General features: G+C 43.1%; 1 protein-coding gene across 1 annotated transcript in view; it reads left to right on the top strand.

The window, feature by feature from the left end:
• SMS (spermine synthase) overlaps positions 1–9,477 on the top strand; it is a 61,300-nt gene extending 51,823 nt beyond the window's left edge. The window contains exons 10-11 of the mRNA XM_032286119.1: positions 7,233–7,348; positions 8,946–9,477. Of these exons, the coding sequence (XP_032142010.1) occupies positions 7,233–7,348; positions 8,946–8,985 (156 nt within the window). The 3' untranslated portion in view covers positions 8,986–9,477. The remainder of the gene's footprint in view (positions 1–7,232; positions 7,349–8,945) is intronic.
• The last annotated feature ends 10,092 nt before the right edge of the window (positions 9,478–19,569 follow it).

Consider the following 19,569-nt stretch of genomic DNA (forward strand, 5'->3'; position numbering starts at 1 on the left):
AACTTATAGTTGATAAAATAGTTCTGGCTGCACTGTGAACTCCTGCCACCAGATGGAAGCAGATTATGGTGGTTTTCTCATTCTCTAGGGGATTCTAAACTTAAAGATTACATTTCCTGGTGTTAAAACTATAAATACGTATCTCCTATTGAAATCCTTAACAAAATTTTGAAAATGACAACAAAGAAAGCTAATTGATAATCCAGTCTTTTGCTACAAAATTCCTTGATTCATAAACATAAGCACTTAGGTAGCATCACACTCTGGATTTCGGAATTCTTCTGAGTTTACAGGAAAATCCCTTCCTCCATTGTTTAAAAAAGTATTACCAGCCGGGGCAACACAGTAAGACCCTAGCTCTACAAAAAAATTTAAAAAATTAGCTGGGTATGGTGGTACATGCCTGTAGTCCTAACTCTAGAGGCTGAGGTGGGAGGATTGTTTGAGCCTGGAAGGTCAAAGCTGTAGTGAGCTATGATCATGCTACTGCCCTCCAGCCTTGGTGACAGAGTGCGACCTTGACTCAAAAATAAACACAGTATTAGTATACTGTATTTAAGTGTCAGGAACAGGCCAGGTGAGGTAGCTCACAACTGTAATCCCAGTACTTTGGGAGGCCGAGGCAGGTGGATTACCTGAGATCAGGAGTTTGAGACCAGCCTGGCCAACATGGTGAAACCCCATCTTTACTAAAAATAAAAAAATAGCCACGTATGGTGGTGGGCGCCTGTAATCCCAGCTACTCATGAGGCTAAGGCAGGAGAATTGCTTAAACCTGGAAGGCAGAGGTTGCAGCAAGCCAAGATCATACCAGTGCACTCCATCCTGGACCACAGAGCGAGACTTCATCTCAAAAAAAAAAAAAAAGGTCAGGAATATGTAGAGGTTTTAACTTTACCCTCCTGAGGAGGTGTTTGCAAGCTATCCTGGACATTTTATGGAATCTGAGATTAATAATGTTGAAAACAACTTAGCAACTCTAAGAGACATCTTGACTTAGGCTCCAGCCTATCCTCTTCCCTCTGCGTGCAAGACCTGCAGGCACATTGTGCTTAATCTTAGACTTTGCACTTGGTAAAATTGTTGGGAAGCTTTGAGGAAAGCAAAGCACTATCTATGAATGGAGTGTTCCCCCCCCCAACATTTAGAAATGATTTTTACAAACGTATTGTAGGTGGATATAACTACTCAAAACAGGAGTCTGCAAACATTGGGCCAAATCTGGCCTCCTGCTTACTTGTTTGTAAAGTTTTCTTGGCACATAGCCACATCCATTTATTACATAGTATCTGTGGCTGCTTTTGTACTGAGTAGTTGTGGTAGACACAGTATGATCTGCAGAGCCGAAAATATTTTCTGTCTGACTCTTTACAGATAGAAGTTTGCAGACCCCTGTTATATAGGAAACCTGCAGTGAAACCTGCTCAAATGAACTTTTCTTATTGTAAAGAACCAAGTTGGACTTTCTTATGATAGGTATTTTTTAAGCAGAGCATATCTATAGAATTTTTTTCTTTTCCTTTTTTTGAGCTAGGATCTTGGTCTGTAGCCCAACTGGAGTACAGTGGCACAGTCATGACTCACTGTAGCCTCAAGCTCCTAGGATGAAGTGATCTCCTGCTTTGGCCTCTCAGATTGCTGGGTTTATAGGCATCCATTGCCATGCCTGGCTAATTTGTAAAATTTTTGTAGAGATGAGGTCTTACTATGTTGCCCAGGTTGGCCGTGAACTCCTGGACTTGAGTAACCCTCCTACCTTGGCCTCCTGAAGTGTTGAGATGACAGGAATGAGTGACTGTGCCCAGCCAGAATTTTTTCTTTTATGTTTTTGCAAATACATAGAAGGAAATCTCATGCAGCTTAAATCAAGGAAAAATGTGAGGCTCTGGGTTCTTGAACAAAAAGAGACCGAAAAAAATTTGGATCCACTACAGACTAGTCAGTCTGTAGTACAAAAGACAGGACAAAAGAAGACAGTCACACCAACTCTACCTGTTGTCTACTACAAACGTGCGGCTATTCTTCTTTTGTTCTGAATATTGGAATGGCAGGCTGCCTCCTATGGAGAGCTGTTATCTTAGTATGAAAGGCTAATAGAAATGCTTGCTTAGAATACTACTCCAGCCCATTTGTAAGTATTAATGACCCAGGCTTTGATATCTTGCCTTTGTCAATGGACTATTCACCAAAATCACAAAGATTTTATGCCCAGGGCTGTCCTGGTTTCTAAGAATTGTCCAAAAGACATATTATGACATGTTTTCTGTCCCCATATTCATTACAGTTGGAACCACAAAACAATCTCATTGTATAACACCTGGGGTTCATTCAGTACATTTGGTGGTTGACATTGTCATATGGTAAGATTCATGTGGACTGGGGTGGATAGGTCTTTCAAGAAGCAGTAATTAAGTCAAAAAGCAGATGATTTGACTCAGGATGTATTGATGTAGTTGCCACAGTGTAATTTTTTTTTAACTGCCAGGTGACATGCTCAAGAGATAACCCAGATTCCTGCCATGCCCACCCCCTTTGCCCAAGTGTGCAGCTTAGAACTGGAGTCAGGTTAAGGGTGGGTTGAAACTATGGTGTTTTACAAAAGCCAAATGCTCCCACCCAAACTAGCATCACAGGGGTGAGTTCGTGATGTCATTGGTGTTACTATGGCTGCCTGGAGGCAGCCTTGTCAGCATCCCAGGAAGCCAGGGGATGCATCATGGAGGAGTGTGAGAATCAAGGTAGGCCAGTAGAATTTGAACTGGGGAGGAAGTGTTTTCATGGAACCTAGGAGGCAGATCCTGGGACTTGGCCCTCCTGTATTCTCTCTCCCCAGCCCCATTTTTAAAACATTGTAAGTTATTTGATACACTTGTGGCTCATGCCTGTAATCCTAGCACTTTGGGAGGCTGAGGCAGGTGGATCATCTGAGGTCAGGAGTTTGAGACCAGTCTGACCAACATGGCAAAAACCTCTGTCTACTAAAAATACTGAAATTAGCCGGGCGTGGTGATGCACCCCTGCAATCCCAGCTACTTGGGAGTCTGAGGCAGGAGAATTGCTTGAACCTGGGAGGCATACATTGCAGTGGGCCAAGATCGTGTCACTGCACTCCAGCCTGAGTGACAGAGCAAGTCTCTGTCTCAAAAACAAAACAAAACAAAAACAAACACCTTTTTGTTGTGTATCACCTAAGTTTTGTACGTGTGAGACTTGATGCAAAATACTAGCAACCCTCTGCATCCTCCACCCACTTGAGAACTGGACATCGTCAGTACCTTTAACACGTCTATATTCCTCCCGCATTCCTGCTTGCCTTCTAGAAGTAACCCATCCTTGGTCTCCCTTTTCTCCATTTCTGTATTTTACAGATGCTTCTTACATGTATAATTTCCTAAATCATTATACTATTTAATTTTACTTGCTTTTGAACTTGATAAAAGTTGCTAAGGATGTATTCTCCTGTACCTGTTACTGAGGTGTCATGTGCCTGTAATCCTAACTACTCAGGAGGATTGCTTGAGCCCAGGAGTTTGAGGACAGCCTGGGCAACATAGTGAAGACCCCACCTCTAAAATAAACAAAAGCCAATGTGAACTGTCGACACCTAACATGGGGAAAAGAACTTTCTAGAACTGAAGCTATAGAATTTGGATTTAATGCCCTAGTGAAACCCTGTCATAAAAGGTTAAAGAAACCAATGACTAATAAAATCTTGAGTTTGCAGGATTGCAGGTGAAAAGAAACCACTTGGTGAAACACTGAAACTCCCTCCACTTAAGAGAGAAAATAACTGGATAAGTCTGTTAAAACCAATATGGCCAACTAGAATTTGCACAGAACAAGCTTACTGATGTCACAGCCTAAGTTTTCTTTTCTTTCTTTTTTTTTTTTTTTTCTTTTGTGAGATGGAGTCTTGCTCTGTCACCAGGCTGGAGTGCAGTGGCACGATCTTGGCTCACTGTAACCTCCACCTCCTGGGTTCAGGTGAATCTACTGCCTCAGCCTCCTGAGTAGCTGGGAGCTGGGATTACAGGCACCTGCCACAACACCCAGCCAATTTTTTTGTATTTTTAGTAGAGACAATGTTTCACCATGTTGGCCAGGATGGTCTTCATCTCCTGACTTCATGATCCACCCACCTCGGCCTCCCAAAGTGCTGGGATTACAGGCAGGAGCTACCGCGCCCAGCCAACACAGCCTAAGTTTTCATCACTTGCTTCATACTAACCACTTCCCTGCCCACAAGTTTGCACATGACACCCATGAATTGGCATAAAGAGATAACTACACATGCCTGAGGATTTTCCAGATCTACTCTTTCCTTTCTGTCCACCAATAAATCACCTGCAAATCTTAGAACCTACCCCTTAAACCTTTTTGGTTTTTTTTGAGATGGAGATGGAGTCTCACTCTGTGGCCCAGGCTGGAGTGCAGTGGTGCGATCATGGCTCACTGCAACCTCTGCCTCCCAGGTTCAAGCAAATCTCCTGCCTCAGCCTCCTCAGTAGCTGGGATTACAGGTGTGTGCCACCACATCCAGCTGATTTTTATATTTTTAGAAAAGATGGGATTTCACCATGTTGGCCAGGCTGGTCTTGAACTGCTGACCTGAAATGATCTGCGCACCTCAGCCTCCCAAACTGTTGGGATTACAGGTGTGAGCCACCACATCCAACCCCTTAAAGCTTTTCTAATAAAAGGACTGCCTTTAAGCCCAACACAGGGAGACAGGTTTGAGCTGGACTTCTGTCTCCTTGTTAGTTGACTTACAATAAAAAGCTTTTGTTAGGCCAGGCACAGTGGCTCATGCCTGTAATCCCAGCATTTGGGGAAGCTAAGGCAGGAGGATTGCTTGAGGCCAGGATTTTGTTGCTGCTATGATCACAGCACTGTACTTCAGCCTGGGCAACACAGCAAGACCCTTTCTCTGAAAAGAAAGTAAAATAAGCTTTGCTTTTCTTAAAACCCCAGTGTCCTAGTGTTGACTTCGAGCACATTGGACAGAGAGCCCCTTTTTCTTTGATAATGCCAGATGCGACCCTACCCCTTCTCCCATTCCTCCTCCTTATCCTTAATAGCTGCTTAACTCTTTGCTATTAGATTTTTACTCTGCTTCTCCCATTTGTTTCTCTTAAAAAGAAAAAAAAAAGTCATTCCATTTAAATAGACAGGAAAGTGAAATATATCATGTTACTTTTTTTGGGTAGGTCTCTATTTGTGGTATGTTTTTTCTTTTTTGAAACTTCTTGACAATCTTGGGAAAGAACAAATTGAAACTTTCTTAGTTTCTTACCACAGTCTGTGTAAGGAAGTCTTCCCATATAACCTCTATAAAGGGAGAGTGTGGTGTCAATTTTAAGATGGCAAAGCCATTTGCTGTGCACCTTGGTGGCATTTTCATTGTATAGCTTCCCCAGTGGTGATGTGTTCTAAAAACAACTGGGCAAGGTTTTCTATTTGTGAATCTTAAATTACATGTGTGGTGTTTATATGCTCTCATGGTGAACTTGATGTTGAAACCAAATTACATGCTGGCAAAGGTCACTTTGGCCATATCCCACTACAGGACCCTAGATGATGGGGTACTAAACAGGCTGGCACTGATGATGACGTCATGCTGAGTGAATGTGCTAAGTTAAAACCACCTAGGCCAGCTCTCAGAATAGTTCTAACCTCTTGCCCGTGACTAGCTGGCTGGTTGGTTTTGAAAGCCATTCTCAGGAGTTCTTACATCACAGGCTGTCTTTATTTGTAAATAATTTGATCTCGCATTATACTTGGCTGTTTTGAGGCAAATTAAGAGTAACCATTTAAAAAAAAAACGTATTCATTTATTTTTGAGGTGGAGTTTTGCTCTTGTTGCCCAGGCTGGAGTGCAGTGGTGCGATCTCGGCTCACTGCAACCTCCATCTCCCAGGTTCATGCAATTCTGCCTCAGCCACCTGAGTAGCTAGGATTACAGGTGCCTGTTAACCACGCCCGGCTGATTTTTGTGTGTTTAGTACAGACAGGGTTTCACCACTTTGGCCAGGCTGGTCTCAAAACTCCTGACCTCAGGTGATCCACCCACTTCAGCCTCCCAAAGTGCTGGAATTACAGGCGTGAGCCAACGTGCCCGGCCAAGAGTAACTTTCTTAAGAAATGGAATCAGTACCTGGATTCAGTAGTCTTGTGAATATCAGCTTCAGAGGCTAAAAGGAAATAGGTGGTATTAACTACCAGTTTTATTTTCTAAATACATAATGAAAAGCATTTGGGGAAAATTATGCTAAAAGGATGATAAATGCTTCCCCAGACTTAATCCAAATCTACATTTTAGCAAGAATCCCCTATGATACCGTAAGTACAGTAAGGAGTAAGAAGCATTACTCTAGAGTTAGGCACATACTGTATCCATTCAGCAGCTCTGCTACTGACTGGCATGTCTTGATTCTCTTCATCTTTTTTACCTTATGGTCACAGGATGGCTGCTGCAGCTCCAAATAACATATCTAGGTTATAGCCTGGAAGAAAGTTGAAGAGGCACGTGGCTCTCTCTTTGTTCCGAATCAAAAGCTTTTCCAGCAGCTACTAGCAGACTTTCAGTATATCTCAAGTGACTACCCCTAGCTGCTGGAGATGCTGAAAATGTGATGACTGGAAAGGCAGAAATGTTAGAATAATGACGTCGAGAGAACGTCTTTGATAAGGTGTGCAACTGAGGAATATCCCTAGCAAATATATCTTGAATAAACTTTTGTTCTTTTATACACAGATTCTAGGAAAAACAGGGTGAATATAGTTCTGTGTCAACATTTTAGACTCTTAGGAGAATTGTAGTTTAAACCATTGTGGAACTGAAGAACACTATCTTTTTGATACTTCATTTGTAATATAATGGTGACCATTATTGAGAAAATTTACTTTGAATGAGTTATTTCTATGAGTCTTTGCAAATTGCATGGTTTTAATTCAGTGGCTGTGTCACTACTAAGAAATTGGCTTCACTGCTTTCTATCACTTCATACTCTAATAATTTGAAATGGCTTAGTAAATGAGGTGGAAGGATAATGAGTTAATGGGTCTATAAATAGAATGCAGTATAATTTGTGAAAATACAGAAGCCTTATCTGGTTTTTAAAGATGAATTTTTATCTAAAGCTAGAATTGTTCTCCTTTATTAAAGACCTTCAGGTGAGTGACTCCCTTGTAAGGACTCAGGAATCCCATTTGCTTATCTCTCTTTGATTTAGGGGAACTGTGTCAATCTGACGGAAGCGCTGTCGCTCTATGAAGAACAGCTGGGGCGCCTGTATTGCCCTGTGGAATTCTCAAAGGAGATCGTCTGTGTCCCTTCATACTTGGAATTGTATCCTTTGACCATGACTGACACTGTGTTGCCAGATCAAAGCACCCAAGTAAATCTTATGCCAATTAAAAAATTTAAATCCCAATAATAAGCAATCAGCTTAGCTGTAGGGTATATAAAGCCCTGGTTCTCAAGCTTTAGGTGCACATTGGAATCCCCCAAGAAGCTTTAAGTAAAATTTAAGATGCTAGACTCCCACCCTCAAAAGTTTTGGGGTGTGGCTTGCCACAGCTTTCTGGGTGCTTTTAATGATCGCCACTGGTCTGAAGCATTCGTTCTCAAAGGTGTTGCCACACCTGCAGCATCACCCAAGAACTAGAGATGGACCTTCTTAAGCCCCACCCCAACCTGCTGCCCAGTCAGGCGTTCTGGAGGTGGAGGCCCAGTGACCTGTTCTACCAGCCCTCCTGGGGATTTATGTGCACCTGAAAAGTTTGAGAAGCCGGAGCCTAAAATAACCACCCTACCTGTGGCAGGTAAAATGTCTAAAGACACTCATTCTCCTTTTATATTAAAATGAGCTGACGTTAATACTAGTTTCTACACTTGATGCTAATTTGCAATGGAAATCGAGAACTAGAATGATGTTGGGGACTGCAGAGTTAACATTGGTGTTCTCTGTTAGTTCCACTTAGTAAAGTTAGTCTAGAGAAATAAAACACAGAGAAAAAAGAAAATGAGAGCATTATCACTGGAAATTTCCCGTGACACAGCTGTGGGCTGTAGTCTGCAGAGGATAGCTTCCTTGTCTGCTGTTGCCAAGTCCAGGTTCCTGTGACAGCAGTTTTTTTTTTCTTTTTTTTCTGTCAAGGGGGCTCAGTGACCGCTGTTGACCTGTAACAAGGCCTGGTTGCAGCAGGCTGGGACAGAACCCAACAGCGCAGACTGCCTGCTGAGACCATATGGCCAGCAAGAGGCAATGAGAACCCTCTAGATCCCCATGTGAGGAGGGGAGTACTCCGCCTGCTTGGTGGCCGTGTCCCTCCACAGCCTGTACAGAGCTTCAGCATCTCCTCCTACCAACTGTCCACCTTTGGTTAGGATTCCCTTCAGCATTTTGGCCAGGCCTGTATTTGCATGTTTGGAGATTTGAGAAATCAGTTGATAGCATTTGGAGCAAAGGCTTCCACCTGCTAGTTCTTCTCTCTCCCTCCTTCCTTCCCTCTCCTTTCTTCCTCCTGTCGTTTTTCCCTCTCCTCCTCCTTCCCTCTCTTTCCACCTCCTTCTCTCCCTTCCTTGCATCTCTTGCTACCCCAGCTTTCCCTCTCTCCCTCCTTTCCTCCTTCCTTCCTTTCCTTCTCCTACTAATTCCCTAAAACTTGGGAGACTTTGGAAGCAGTAGTATTACCTGAGAGAGTATTTGTGTTCCTTTAGCCTTCTGATGTCCACCCAGTTCCTTCTTCAGACGTCCCAGGTGGTGGGGGTGTCCCCAGTCTGCAGAGTGGCCTTATTCAGTGGCCTTCATTCTCATTTCCCACACTGCGCTAAGCCATGAAGGTTTTCATCCATCTTCTAATGTGTAGGCCAGCAAAGACATTACAGGTGATGCCTTTTCTTCCTTGAATTACCTGCTTTGATTCCTTGACTCCCTGTCCAGGTGGGTATTTTACACTGTTTGGAAGAAAGCTAAACCCTGAAATTGAATATCCCCTAATCACATGTGCTGCAAATAGCCTTCATGACCTCCGTATGCTGTACATGACATCAAAATGAGTCAGGCAATTGATTGTGAATTCCTTAAAGTTTTCCTTTATTTTTTAATTATTATTTTTAATTTAAAAAAGCAAATGGAAAATGTATATTTTGATGAAGTTAGGGTGTTTTTTTTTGGAAGTCAGCTGAAGGATGGTTAGACAGCACAGCGAAGACTGCTAAATGCACTGACCCCCCCCACCCCCAGAATGTGATTTTTGTTCCTTTTTATTTCTCTATGGGCTTTTTTTCATTTTTGTTTTGGTAGATCGTCAATTTGGATGTTTGGAGGAATGAACATCATTGTTTTGTGCTGGAGGGAAGATCTTGATGGTGTTTTTTTCCCCAAAAATTGACTTAGATATTAAAATTTGGTGCTTATAAGAGAGAGTTAAAAAAATGAATAGGAATTGCTTCAATTAAAATTACAAAAGAGACATTTCATGTGTTCTGTTGTTTTATTTCAGCCCAGTCCCCTCTTTCTGACTTGTGATCTCATAGAGCCAATGGTATCTCCTGGTCTGTTTTTAGTTCTACCAGTGGATGTCATTTATCTCTTTATAACAGGATGGCCTTAGGGCCTTTTTTGAACAGTAGTAATGACTTCATTTGCCACCGTGCTAAATGATACACAGCCTATTACATTTACTAGTCCTTCATTATACCATTGACCTGAGGCTAGCAAGAGATTTTGTCTGACTGTAAAGTTGAAAGTCAAAAGCTTATTTTTATTCTCACTCTTACCAGTGTATTAGATGTGGAAATAAAAGTCATTTTGGGTAGCTCCTATGAAACTTTTTGAGCAGATTGTTAGCTGCACAGATGTATGACAATTTGTGGAGAGGCCTGCGGCAATATGAGCGACTTGAAGACTCCTAAGGAAGTGCAGGTAGCTAACAGCTTGGTGGTGTTTGTGGGTAATGATCCACATCAAAAGTGAGCTTACATTGACTTGAATTGTTAGACCTCAGCGGGTTATTCTGTTGTTTTTATAAAAGGTTTATACTATATCAGTGGAATGAGTTCATTTATGGTGAATTTGCAATAAGCAAAGCTTTAAAAATGAAATATTCAGTGTCCATTTTGAGATAGAATTGGTGTCAACACAGCATTCTTCTTCCCAAGGTAGGAATCAATAGTATGGTATGAAAAAATATAGTTTTTTTTTTTTTTTTTTTTTGAGACGGAGTTTCACTCTTGCTACCCAGGCTGGAGTGCAATGGCGCGATCTCGGCTCACCGCAACCTCTGCCTCCTGGGTTCAGGCAATTCTCCTGCCTCAGCCTCCTGAGTAGCTGGGATTACAGGCACGCACCACCATGCCCAGCTAATGTTTTTTGTATTTTTAGTAGAGACGGGGTTTCACCATGTTGACCAGGATGGTCTCGATCTCTTGACCTCGTGATCCACCCGCCTCGGCCTCCCAAAGTGCTGGGATTACAGGCGTGAGCCACCGCACCTGGCGAAAAAATATGGTTTTTTGATATAGTCTTGGTCTGTCACCCAGACTAGTGTGCAGTGGGTGCGATCACGGATCACTATAACCTCTGCCTCCTGGGTTCAAGCGATTCTCCAGTTATACCCTCCCAAGGAACTGGGATTACAAGCATGTACCGCCACACCCAGCTAATTTTTGTATTCTTAGTAGAGATGGGGTTTCACCATGTTGGCCAGTTTGGTTTTGAACTCCTGGTCTACACCTTGGCCTCCCAAAATGTCAGGATTACAGGCATGAGCCACTGCGCTTGGCCTGATTTTTTTTTTTTTTTTTTGAGACAGGGTCTTGCTCTGTCACCAGGCTGCAGGCTATAGTGCAGTGGCACAATCTCAGCTCACTGCTGTCTCCGCCTCCTGGGTTCAAGCAGTTCTCCTGCCTCAGCCTCCTGAGTAGCTGGGACTACAGGTACGTGCCACCACGCCCAGCTAGTTTTCGTTTTTTTTTTTGTAGAGATGGTGTTTCACCATGTTGGCCAGGATGGTCTCAATCTCTTGACCTCGTGATCCGCCTGCCTCGGTCTCCCAAAGTGCTGGGATTACAGGCGTGAGCCACCGCGCCCAGCCACCTGAAGTTTTTTAAATGAGTGAATGCCTACTTTTTCTTTTTCTTTTTTGCTTTTGAGACAGAGTCTAGCTCTTTCTCCCAGGCTGGAGTGCAGTGGCATGATCTTGGCTCACTGCAGCCTCTGCCTCCTGGGTTCAAGCAATTCTGCCTCAGCCTCCCAAGTAGCTGGGATCCTGCCCCAGTCTCTCAAGTAGCTGGGATTACAGGTGCCCACCACCACACTCAGCTAATTTTTGTGTTTTTAGTAGAGACAGGGTTTCACTGTGTTGGCCGGGCTGGTCTCGAACTCCTGACCTTGTGATCCGCCCACCTCAGCCTCCCAAAGTGCTGGGATTACAAGTGTGAGCCACCGTGCCTGGCCAGATTTTTTTCTACTTTGTAAAAGAAACCAGGTATATCTGCCTGCTGTCTGGATATAATGTTTTTAATAACTGGGCATGACTTTGTACTTGAAGACTAGCTTGAGTCTGGGGCAGCGATCCACTGATAAATCTGTTGACACAAATCCTGTGAAGAATTGAGAGGTGGAAATGAAGTGGCTCAGGTTGCGCCAGGCCCTGGGAGATACGTTCAGGAAAGAACAAGGGATGTGGAGTGGGAAAGGAATGGAAATCTGTCTTTTCATTTTGGGTGATAATAGTGAATTCTGACCCAACTGCATTACATTGGGGAAAGGGTGATGTATGATTGTTTTGAACATCTTAGTTATTGCTTTAAAACAAAAGCATGCGAACCGAACTCTGATAACTAAAAATCCCCTCTGCTTTTGCTGAATTTAAAGAAATGTTATAAGATTTAGCATTGTTGTTTTACTTTAATGGCTGTGGTGTTATACAGTATTACAGTCTCCTTTATAACAAACTGGACTATACTGTAGTATCCTATAGCTGCTTTATAAATAGAGACAAGACAAATATGACTGTTTGAAATTCCATTTAACACATCAGCAGATGTCAGTAATTTATTTAAAAAATGAAATGCTGCTTTCTCTTAGCAGTGTGATTGATTGACTCTTTTAGAGATTTGACTAATGGTGATCCAGCCGGGCTGAAGGAAGGCTGGGTTGACAGTGTCTTTAATGGGCTGGAGCAGTGCTGATGTTGAAATAGAAATGTACTACTACTTCCTATACAGTCTGCATAGTCACTTCCTTGCTTGCATTAACTATTGCAGGCTCAAGACTTTGCGTTTATTTCTACTATCTGTCTCAATAGATTAATCAATTTCATTCTGGTCCCATGACTCCTGAGATAGGGTGGGGGTGTGGGTTTTGTGTTAAATATCATTGACCTGTGTTCAAGGCTCTAGAGCAGGATCACTCAGAAGTGTGGTTTGTCAGAGTGTGGTTCGTCAATCCGCTCTTTGTTTTCTAAGCACTGCACTTCAGCTGACCTGTTTTTCACAGCAAGACTGGCTCATTGAAGTAAGCAGTGTGCTGATTGTTTTTTCTGTGGCACAAGCTCCTTACCACATCTTGGAGCAGCAATTTCTTTTTTTCATTTCTTCTCTTTTGAGGCCGAGTTTCATTCTGTTGCCCAACCTGGAGTTCAGTGGTGCCATCTCGGCTCAGTGTAACCTCCACCAGGGTTCAAGCAATTCTTATGCCTCAGCTTCCCAAGTAGCTGGGACTACAGGTGTGCGCTACCATGCCCGGCTAATTTTTGTATTTTTGGTAGAGTTGGGGTTTCACCGTGTTGGTCAGACTGATCTCCACCTCTTGGCCTCAAGTGATCCATGCGCCTCCAACTCCCAAAGTGCTGGGCTTACAGGCGTGAGCCACCCGGCCTTGGAGCAGTATTTTGAGTAGTGCTCTTCCAGAGGCCAGTTGGACTACATTATTGAATATCTGTTTCCTAGATAAGAGGTGTTGTGTGACCTTGAAGAAGTACTCTTTTTTTTTTTTTTTTTTTTTTTTTTTTGGAAGACGGAGTTTCGCTCTTGTTACCCAGGCTGGAGTGCAATGGCGCAATCTCGGCTCACGGCAACCTCTGCCTCCTGGGTTCAAGCAATTCTCCTGCCTCAGCCTCCTGTGTAGCTGGGACTACAGGCACACGCCACCATGCCCAGCTAATTTTTTGTAGTTTTAGTAGAGACGGGGTTTCACCATGTTGACCAGGATGGTCTTGATCTCTTGACCTCGTGATCCACCTGCCTCGGCCTCCCAAAGTGCTGGGATTACAGGCTTGAGCCACCGCGCCCGGCGAAGAAGTACTCTTATCCTTCAGTTACCCTCTTGCTAAGTGTCTTTGTACCAAATAACCTTTAACATTGCTGTGCTTTTGGCCGATAAACCACTTTCATTTATGTTATCCTGGTCTGTCTTAAAACAGCTTTATGAATGATATGTTCATAACACTAGGCAGGCCAACAGTCCAAGTTTGAAATGTGCCTAAGGGTCCTATGAATCTGGGTGCCAACATTCTTAATTTCTCATGTGGATGCTTCCATCAGAGTTGCTTAACTTTTGTACCTTGGACTCCTTCAGCAGCTGCCTGGTGAAACCTGTGAACCCCTTCTTAGAAACATTTTAAATATATAAAATAGGATTACAAGGAAACAAGTTATATTTTCCAAAAACTTACGATAAAATATTTGTGCTGCTTTGTTATATAGGTGGATCAAGTGGTAGGTCAGATACCATAATTGTGAAGTAGTAATAAGTATAAGATCCGTAGCAACTGAAATGTGATGAGAACACGTTTGATTTCTCTTGTTGACAAAGTCATAGGAACTGCTGTGTACTAACATGATTTGTCACCCATGTTCATGTTTAAAGGAAATGCTAAATTTCAGTGGGAGTTGGTAAAGATAAAGATAGAAATGTTTTCCCATCCAAGTGTATGGGGTCACAGAATTCTGTCCATAGGCCCAGGTTAAGAACTCCTGACCTACAGTGTTTGCTTCCATTGTGTTCATTGTATTTGAGTGGTGGGGACGGGTAGGTGGGATCCCTTCACTCTATTGTCAGAACCTCAAATCAACACTGGCAGATCAGTTCTCCTCAGACAGAACCATTTAAAATCTCAATTACCTCCTGTAGTCATTCTACTGATTTCTGCTTTACTCATTATTTCAAAAATGAGAAATAGAACATGGGCAAGAAATAACCCAGTGCTTTTGGAAAGCTATTTGAATCTGCTTGGCTGTGATTTCCATAGAAAACTGGATGATAAATGTGACTGGACAGGTAGATGTAGCTCCTGTATCTGGGGGTCCTGGGATGCTCAGGCCGACTAATTAATGCAGACAGTTTTCCTGTGCACCAACCAACCATGTGGTAATCGTTTCAGTGAGCAATTTTTGTATGATGAAGCATTAGGGAATAGGCCCCTCTCTCTGCATCTTTGCACAGGAATGTGACAGTAAGTTAATCAGGCAGTTCTCCTGGGAAAGAAGCAAGCCAGGTATATTTTGATGGAAGGCCTCCGATATCCAGAGAAGGAAGGGGTGGGGGTTGCTCCACCCAGTGTCCTAAAAACGACTGGCAGGGGGTTGGTCTCTGTAACCCTTGACTTTAACCAGAGTTACTTATTGGAGATTGTTTCTAGTTCCACCTATTAGAGAATACTTTTTTTCTTGACTTTGTTCTAAAATAGTCTTACATCTTGGTAAGTGATTGTGATGGTAGCTTAGGTTCTTGCTAAGTGATTCAGACTGTTCTGTCTGTTCATTGCTAAGGGACAGAAACACTCCTTGGACTTGGTCACGCACATAGCTCTGCATTACATTCCATGTCCTCTTATATTTTCTAGATGTTCTATATTTTCTAGATTGACCATGCAATGCACAGGACATGCTGACAAAAGCTCCCCCTTAGCATTGGGAGGATGGACAGGGGGGGAAATTTCAGGTACCAAATTTAAATTGGAGAAAGATAGAACATCCAGAAAATATAAGAGGACATGGAATGTAATGCAGAGCTGTGTGCGTGACCAAGTCCAAGGAGTGTTTCTGTCCCTTAGCAATGAACAGACAGAACAGTCTGAATCACTTAGCAAGAACCTAAGCTACCATCACAATCACTTACCAAGATGTAAGACTATTTTAGAACAAAGTCAAGAAAAAAGGTATTCTCTAATAGGTGGAACTAGGAACAATCTCCAATAAGTAACTCATGGTCCCTTCAGTGTTTCTATTTTATAATCCTCATCCCATCTGTATTGACCACATATGTTTAATTTTTTTATGTCTGAAGAAGACTGTGTCTGGGTGGGAAAGAATACAGATACCTGGATTTGGGTTCTGATAGCCACTTAAGAACTGGAAGTTTTGGCTGGGTGCGATGGCTGACGCTTGTAATCCCAGCACTTTGGGAGGCAGAGGCAGGTGGATCATGAGGCCAGGAGTTCGAGACCATCCCGACCAACATGGTGAAACCCTGTCTGTATGAAAAATACAAAAATTAACCAGGCATGGTGATGTGCACCTGTAATCCCAGCTACTCAGGAGGCTGAAGCAGGAGAATCACTTGAATCCGGGACGCGGAGGTTGCAGTGAGCTGAGATCAGGCCACTGCACTCCAGCCTGGGTGACAAGAGCGAGACTCCATCGGAAAAAAGCAAAAACAACAACAACAACAACAACAAAAAACAAAACTAGAGGTTTTTAACTTAAATGTAGTGGGGGCAGGGGCAGGAAGAACTTCAGCCCAAGTCCAGTTGGCATGAGCTAAAATGGAAGCTCTGAAAGCCCCTGGGTTCCTCTTTTGCCTTTGATGCGCCGTGCATGTAGTAGGCACTTAGTCAATATTTCCAGCCTTGGAAGATTGAAGTGTACTATAAAAGGGAATTCTTAGAATTGCATTTTCCAAGTAGAACGTGGAGGAAACAGGTTGACTGGAAGAAGTTACCCATAGTTGGGCTTGTTCAAGAAGAAAAGCAGTCTATGATGACAAAGGGAGAAGTCCCTGCAAATTCGTTTTGCTCAAAGGAGCAAAAATGTCTACTTGGCACTAGCAAAGATGCGGTCCCAGTAATGGTGAAAGTGCTGTGTTGACAAAAGGGGTCCTAAAAGTCCAGGGCTTGACTCTCCATTCCTTCCTGGTTTTAAGGGCTGGAGAGGAGCAGAAACTTGAAGATGTACAGTGGTCAGACTGGAAAACGGACAAAGTGGAGGATCTGCAGCCATTTCTGTGACTGAGTCTTCTCTCTTTTCTCCTTGTTTGCTCTCCACTGACCTGAGTTTGAATATCTTAATTTCCCATCCATTTGGATGGAGTTTCTGCACCAGGCCTCCACTTTGATCTGGGCCAGCCCACAGAGGACTGTCTTTGGCTCAGGTGCCGATACCAGTCTGCGGAGGCCAGGGTTCAAGGCCACACGACTCTGATTCTGGTTGCTTGTGTTTAGTTTGAGCCTGGCTCTTTGCTCTCACTCGATGAATCTACTAAGGGTTTGTGCATCAAAAAAATTAGGCATAGTGATGAATTATGAACTTTAAAAAAATTGGAAATCATGGCCGGGCACAGGGGCTCCTGCCTATAATCCCAGCACTTTGAGAGGCTGAGGCGGGCGGATCATGAAGTCAGGAGATCAGGACTATCCTGGCTAGCATGATGAAACCCTGTCTCTGCTAAAAAAAATTAGCTGGGCATGGTGGTGCACACCTGTAATCCCAGCTACTCTGGAGGCTGAGGCAGGAGAATTGCTTGAACCAAGGAGGTGGAGGTTGCAGTAAGCCGAGATTGTGCCACTGCACTCCAGCCTGAGCGATGGGGCAAGATTCTGTCTAAAAAAAAAAATAAATAAAAATTGAAATCACGAGTATGTACAGATAATAAATAGGGAACACAAAGGAGACTCTTTTTTTTCCCCCACAAATAGGACTTTTTATTTGCCACTATTGTAAGTCTGAACTTTAAACAGATTCTTGGACTGGTGGAGGCCAAGGCGGGCGGATCACGAGGTCAGGAGATCAAGGAGGCTCTTTTTTACTGTTCAGTGCCAAGTGGTCATGGGAAAGGGAATGCTGGAGTTGAAAAACTAGTATTTGGTAATCATAGTGAAGACTGAATCGGGCAAGAATCATCCATTGGTGTTAGATCTTAAGGGAAATCTTGGCGAGGATCATATTTATGTGGCTTTAAAGTATTTCCCACAGATTGCTTATGAGTTGTGTATTAGTTCCCTATTGCTCCTTTAACAAATTACCAAACAGTTCCGTAAAGTAACAGATTTATCTTACAGTTCTGGAGAGTCAAAAGTTCAAAATGAGCCTTAGAGGGCGAAAATCAAGGTGTTGGCAGGACTGGTTCCTTCTGGAGGCTCCTGGGAAAAATCTGTTTTCTTTCATTTCAGTCTCAAAGCCAACAGTGGAACAGCTTCAAGTCTCTTTGCTCCTGTTGTCACATTGCCTTCTATCTGACTCCTTTGTCCCGCTTGTAAGGCCCTTGTGATTACTGCATGGGTCCTACCTAGATGATCCAGGATCCTCTTCTTGCTTCAAGATCCTTAATCACATTGCAAAAATCCTTTTGCCATATAAAGTAACATTCTTATAAGGCTCTGGTGATTAGGATGTGAATATGATGTGGGAAGGGGAGGCGTTTATTTCACCTGCTACATGTTGCAAGATAAAAGTAACTTCACAGTGCAGAAATTGGACAATACCTTGACCAGGTAATCAAAATCAACATCCATAAGGGCAGGTGGACATCCTGTGTGTGCTTCCAGAGGTGATACTTTGGGAAGAGTCTATCACCACCTATGCAGTATTTGGTTAAGGATCCATTATCTGAATCAAATTGTGAAACCTGAGATCCCCAAAGGAGGAATTTTCTCTGACAAGTTAGAATGTACTTCAGTACAAGTATTGTATCCTATTTACTGAAGTTCTTATACAACCCTGAGCTTGAAGTTATTTCCAAGTAAAATGTTAAATATTATTTTTAAATAGGAGTAGGAATTCTTTTGGCACAGTTTATCTCCCGTCTTCCTGTGGGGCATCCTAGCAAGACTTCTGGACACAGAACTGAAAACTGAACAGCAATACGGCTCAAGAGACCCGCGTAACTCCCAAAGGAGCATTCTGCTTTACAGGGTAGCCCAGGAGACAGTAAGATGGCAAGTCTCTGAGGCAGCAGAAGTCCTAGTGGTTAAATTATGTCTTTGAGGCTTTCTGTCTGCTATACAAGAAACCAAAGCTGCAAGGGCTCCCACCAGAGACCACAGAAGCCAGAGGAGCAGAGTCTGCCTATGTTGTCTGCCATAGGAGAAACAAAAGGGAGATGGCAGCAAGAGGATGGTGTGACAGCTGGCTGTACAGCTGCACTCAGGTCCTTCTGGCTTAGAAATAAAAGGCCCCAGGGAAAGAGCCTGCTTTAAAGACTTCCTGAGCCCAAGCTGCTGCTAAGACACTGCAGAGTTTGAAGGGTTTTTTTGTTTCCCTGATGTGTGTGGCAGAAGGGAGGGATGAGAGTGGGTTCAAAGACTTAAGGCAAAGAGCTCCATGTTGTAATATTTCAAATTTGAAAATAGGATCTGATGAAAAAGGTGTCCAGTTAGTTTTACAAGGAAAGTGGCCAAGAACTTAGAGATTCTGCTGGAATAGTAGTTGTCCCGCTGTCTGTAAGTAGGACTTGGCCAGGCGTGGTGGCTCATGCCTGTAATCCCAGCACTTTGGGAGGCCAAAATGGGTGGATCACTTGAGATCAGGAATTCGAGACCAGACTGACCAACATGGTGAAACCCTGTCTCTACTAAAAATACAAAAAATTAGCCTGGCCTGGTGGCGGGTGCCTGTAATCCCAGCTACTCAGGAGGCTGAGGCAGGAGAATTGTTTGAACCCAGGAGGCAGAGGTGGGAATGAACGGAAATAGTGCCACTGCACTCCAGCCTGGGTGACAGAGCGAGACTCCGTCTCAAAAAAAAGAAGTAGGGCTAGAAAAACTAGGGCAGTACTTCTGAAACTTGAGTGCACGTGAAAATTACTTGAGGATCTTCTTAAAATAGAGTCTGATTCAGTAGTTCTGGAGTAGGGCCCAAGAGGCAGCATTTCTTGCAATCTAATTAGTAGATGTTGATGCTGCCTACGGTATGTGGACCACACTTTCAGTAGTACTGAGCTAGTGTCATGGTCAATGGAAAATTGGATGGGTCACATTGCAGAGAAATGAAGACAGCTGTTGCATGAACCACTGCTGAATTTAAATGTAAATATCAATGTGCTGCTCTAAGTGGCCTTTGAAAGCAATAGGTGTTGCCATAGTAATTGCTAAAATAAGAGTCTGTTTGATTTCCAAGGGTTAGAAATGTTCTTATGGATATGATTAAAAAGCCAGTTTGATACCACCCAAAGCAATGTACAGATTCAATCCAATCACTACCAAAATACCAATGACATTCTCAACAGAAATGGGAAAAACATTCTTAAAATTTATATGGAACCACAAAGGACCGCAAATAGCCAAAGCAATCCTGAGCAAAAAGAACAAAGCTGGAGGCGTCATGCTACTTGAGTTCAAAATATA

This window comes from Sapajus apella, unplaced genomic scaffold, assembly GCF_009761245.1.
Source record: "Sapajus apella isolate SASKATOON/1434 unplaced genomic scaffold, GSC_monkey_1.0 scaffold17, whole genome shotgun sequence".
Taxonomy (NCBI): domain Eukaryota; kingdom Metazoa; phylum Chordata; class Mammalia; order Primates; family Cebidae; genus Sapajus; species Sapajus apella.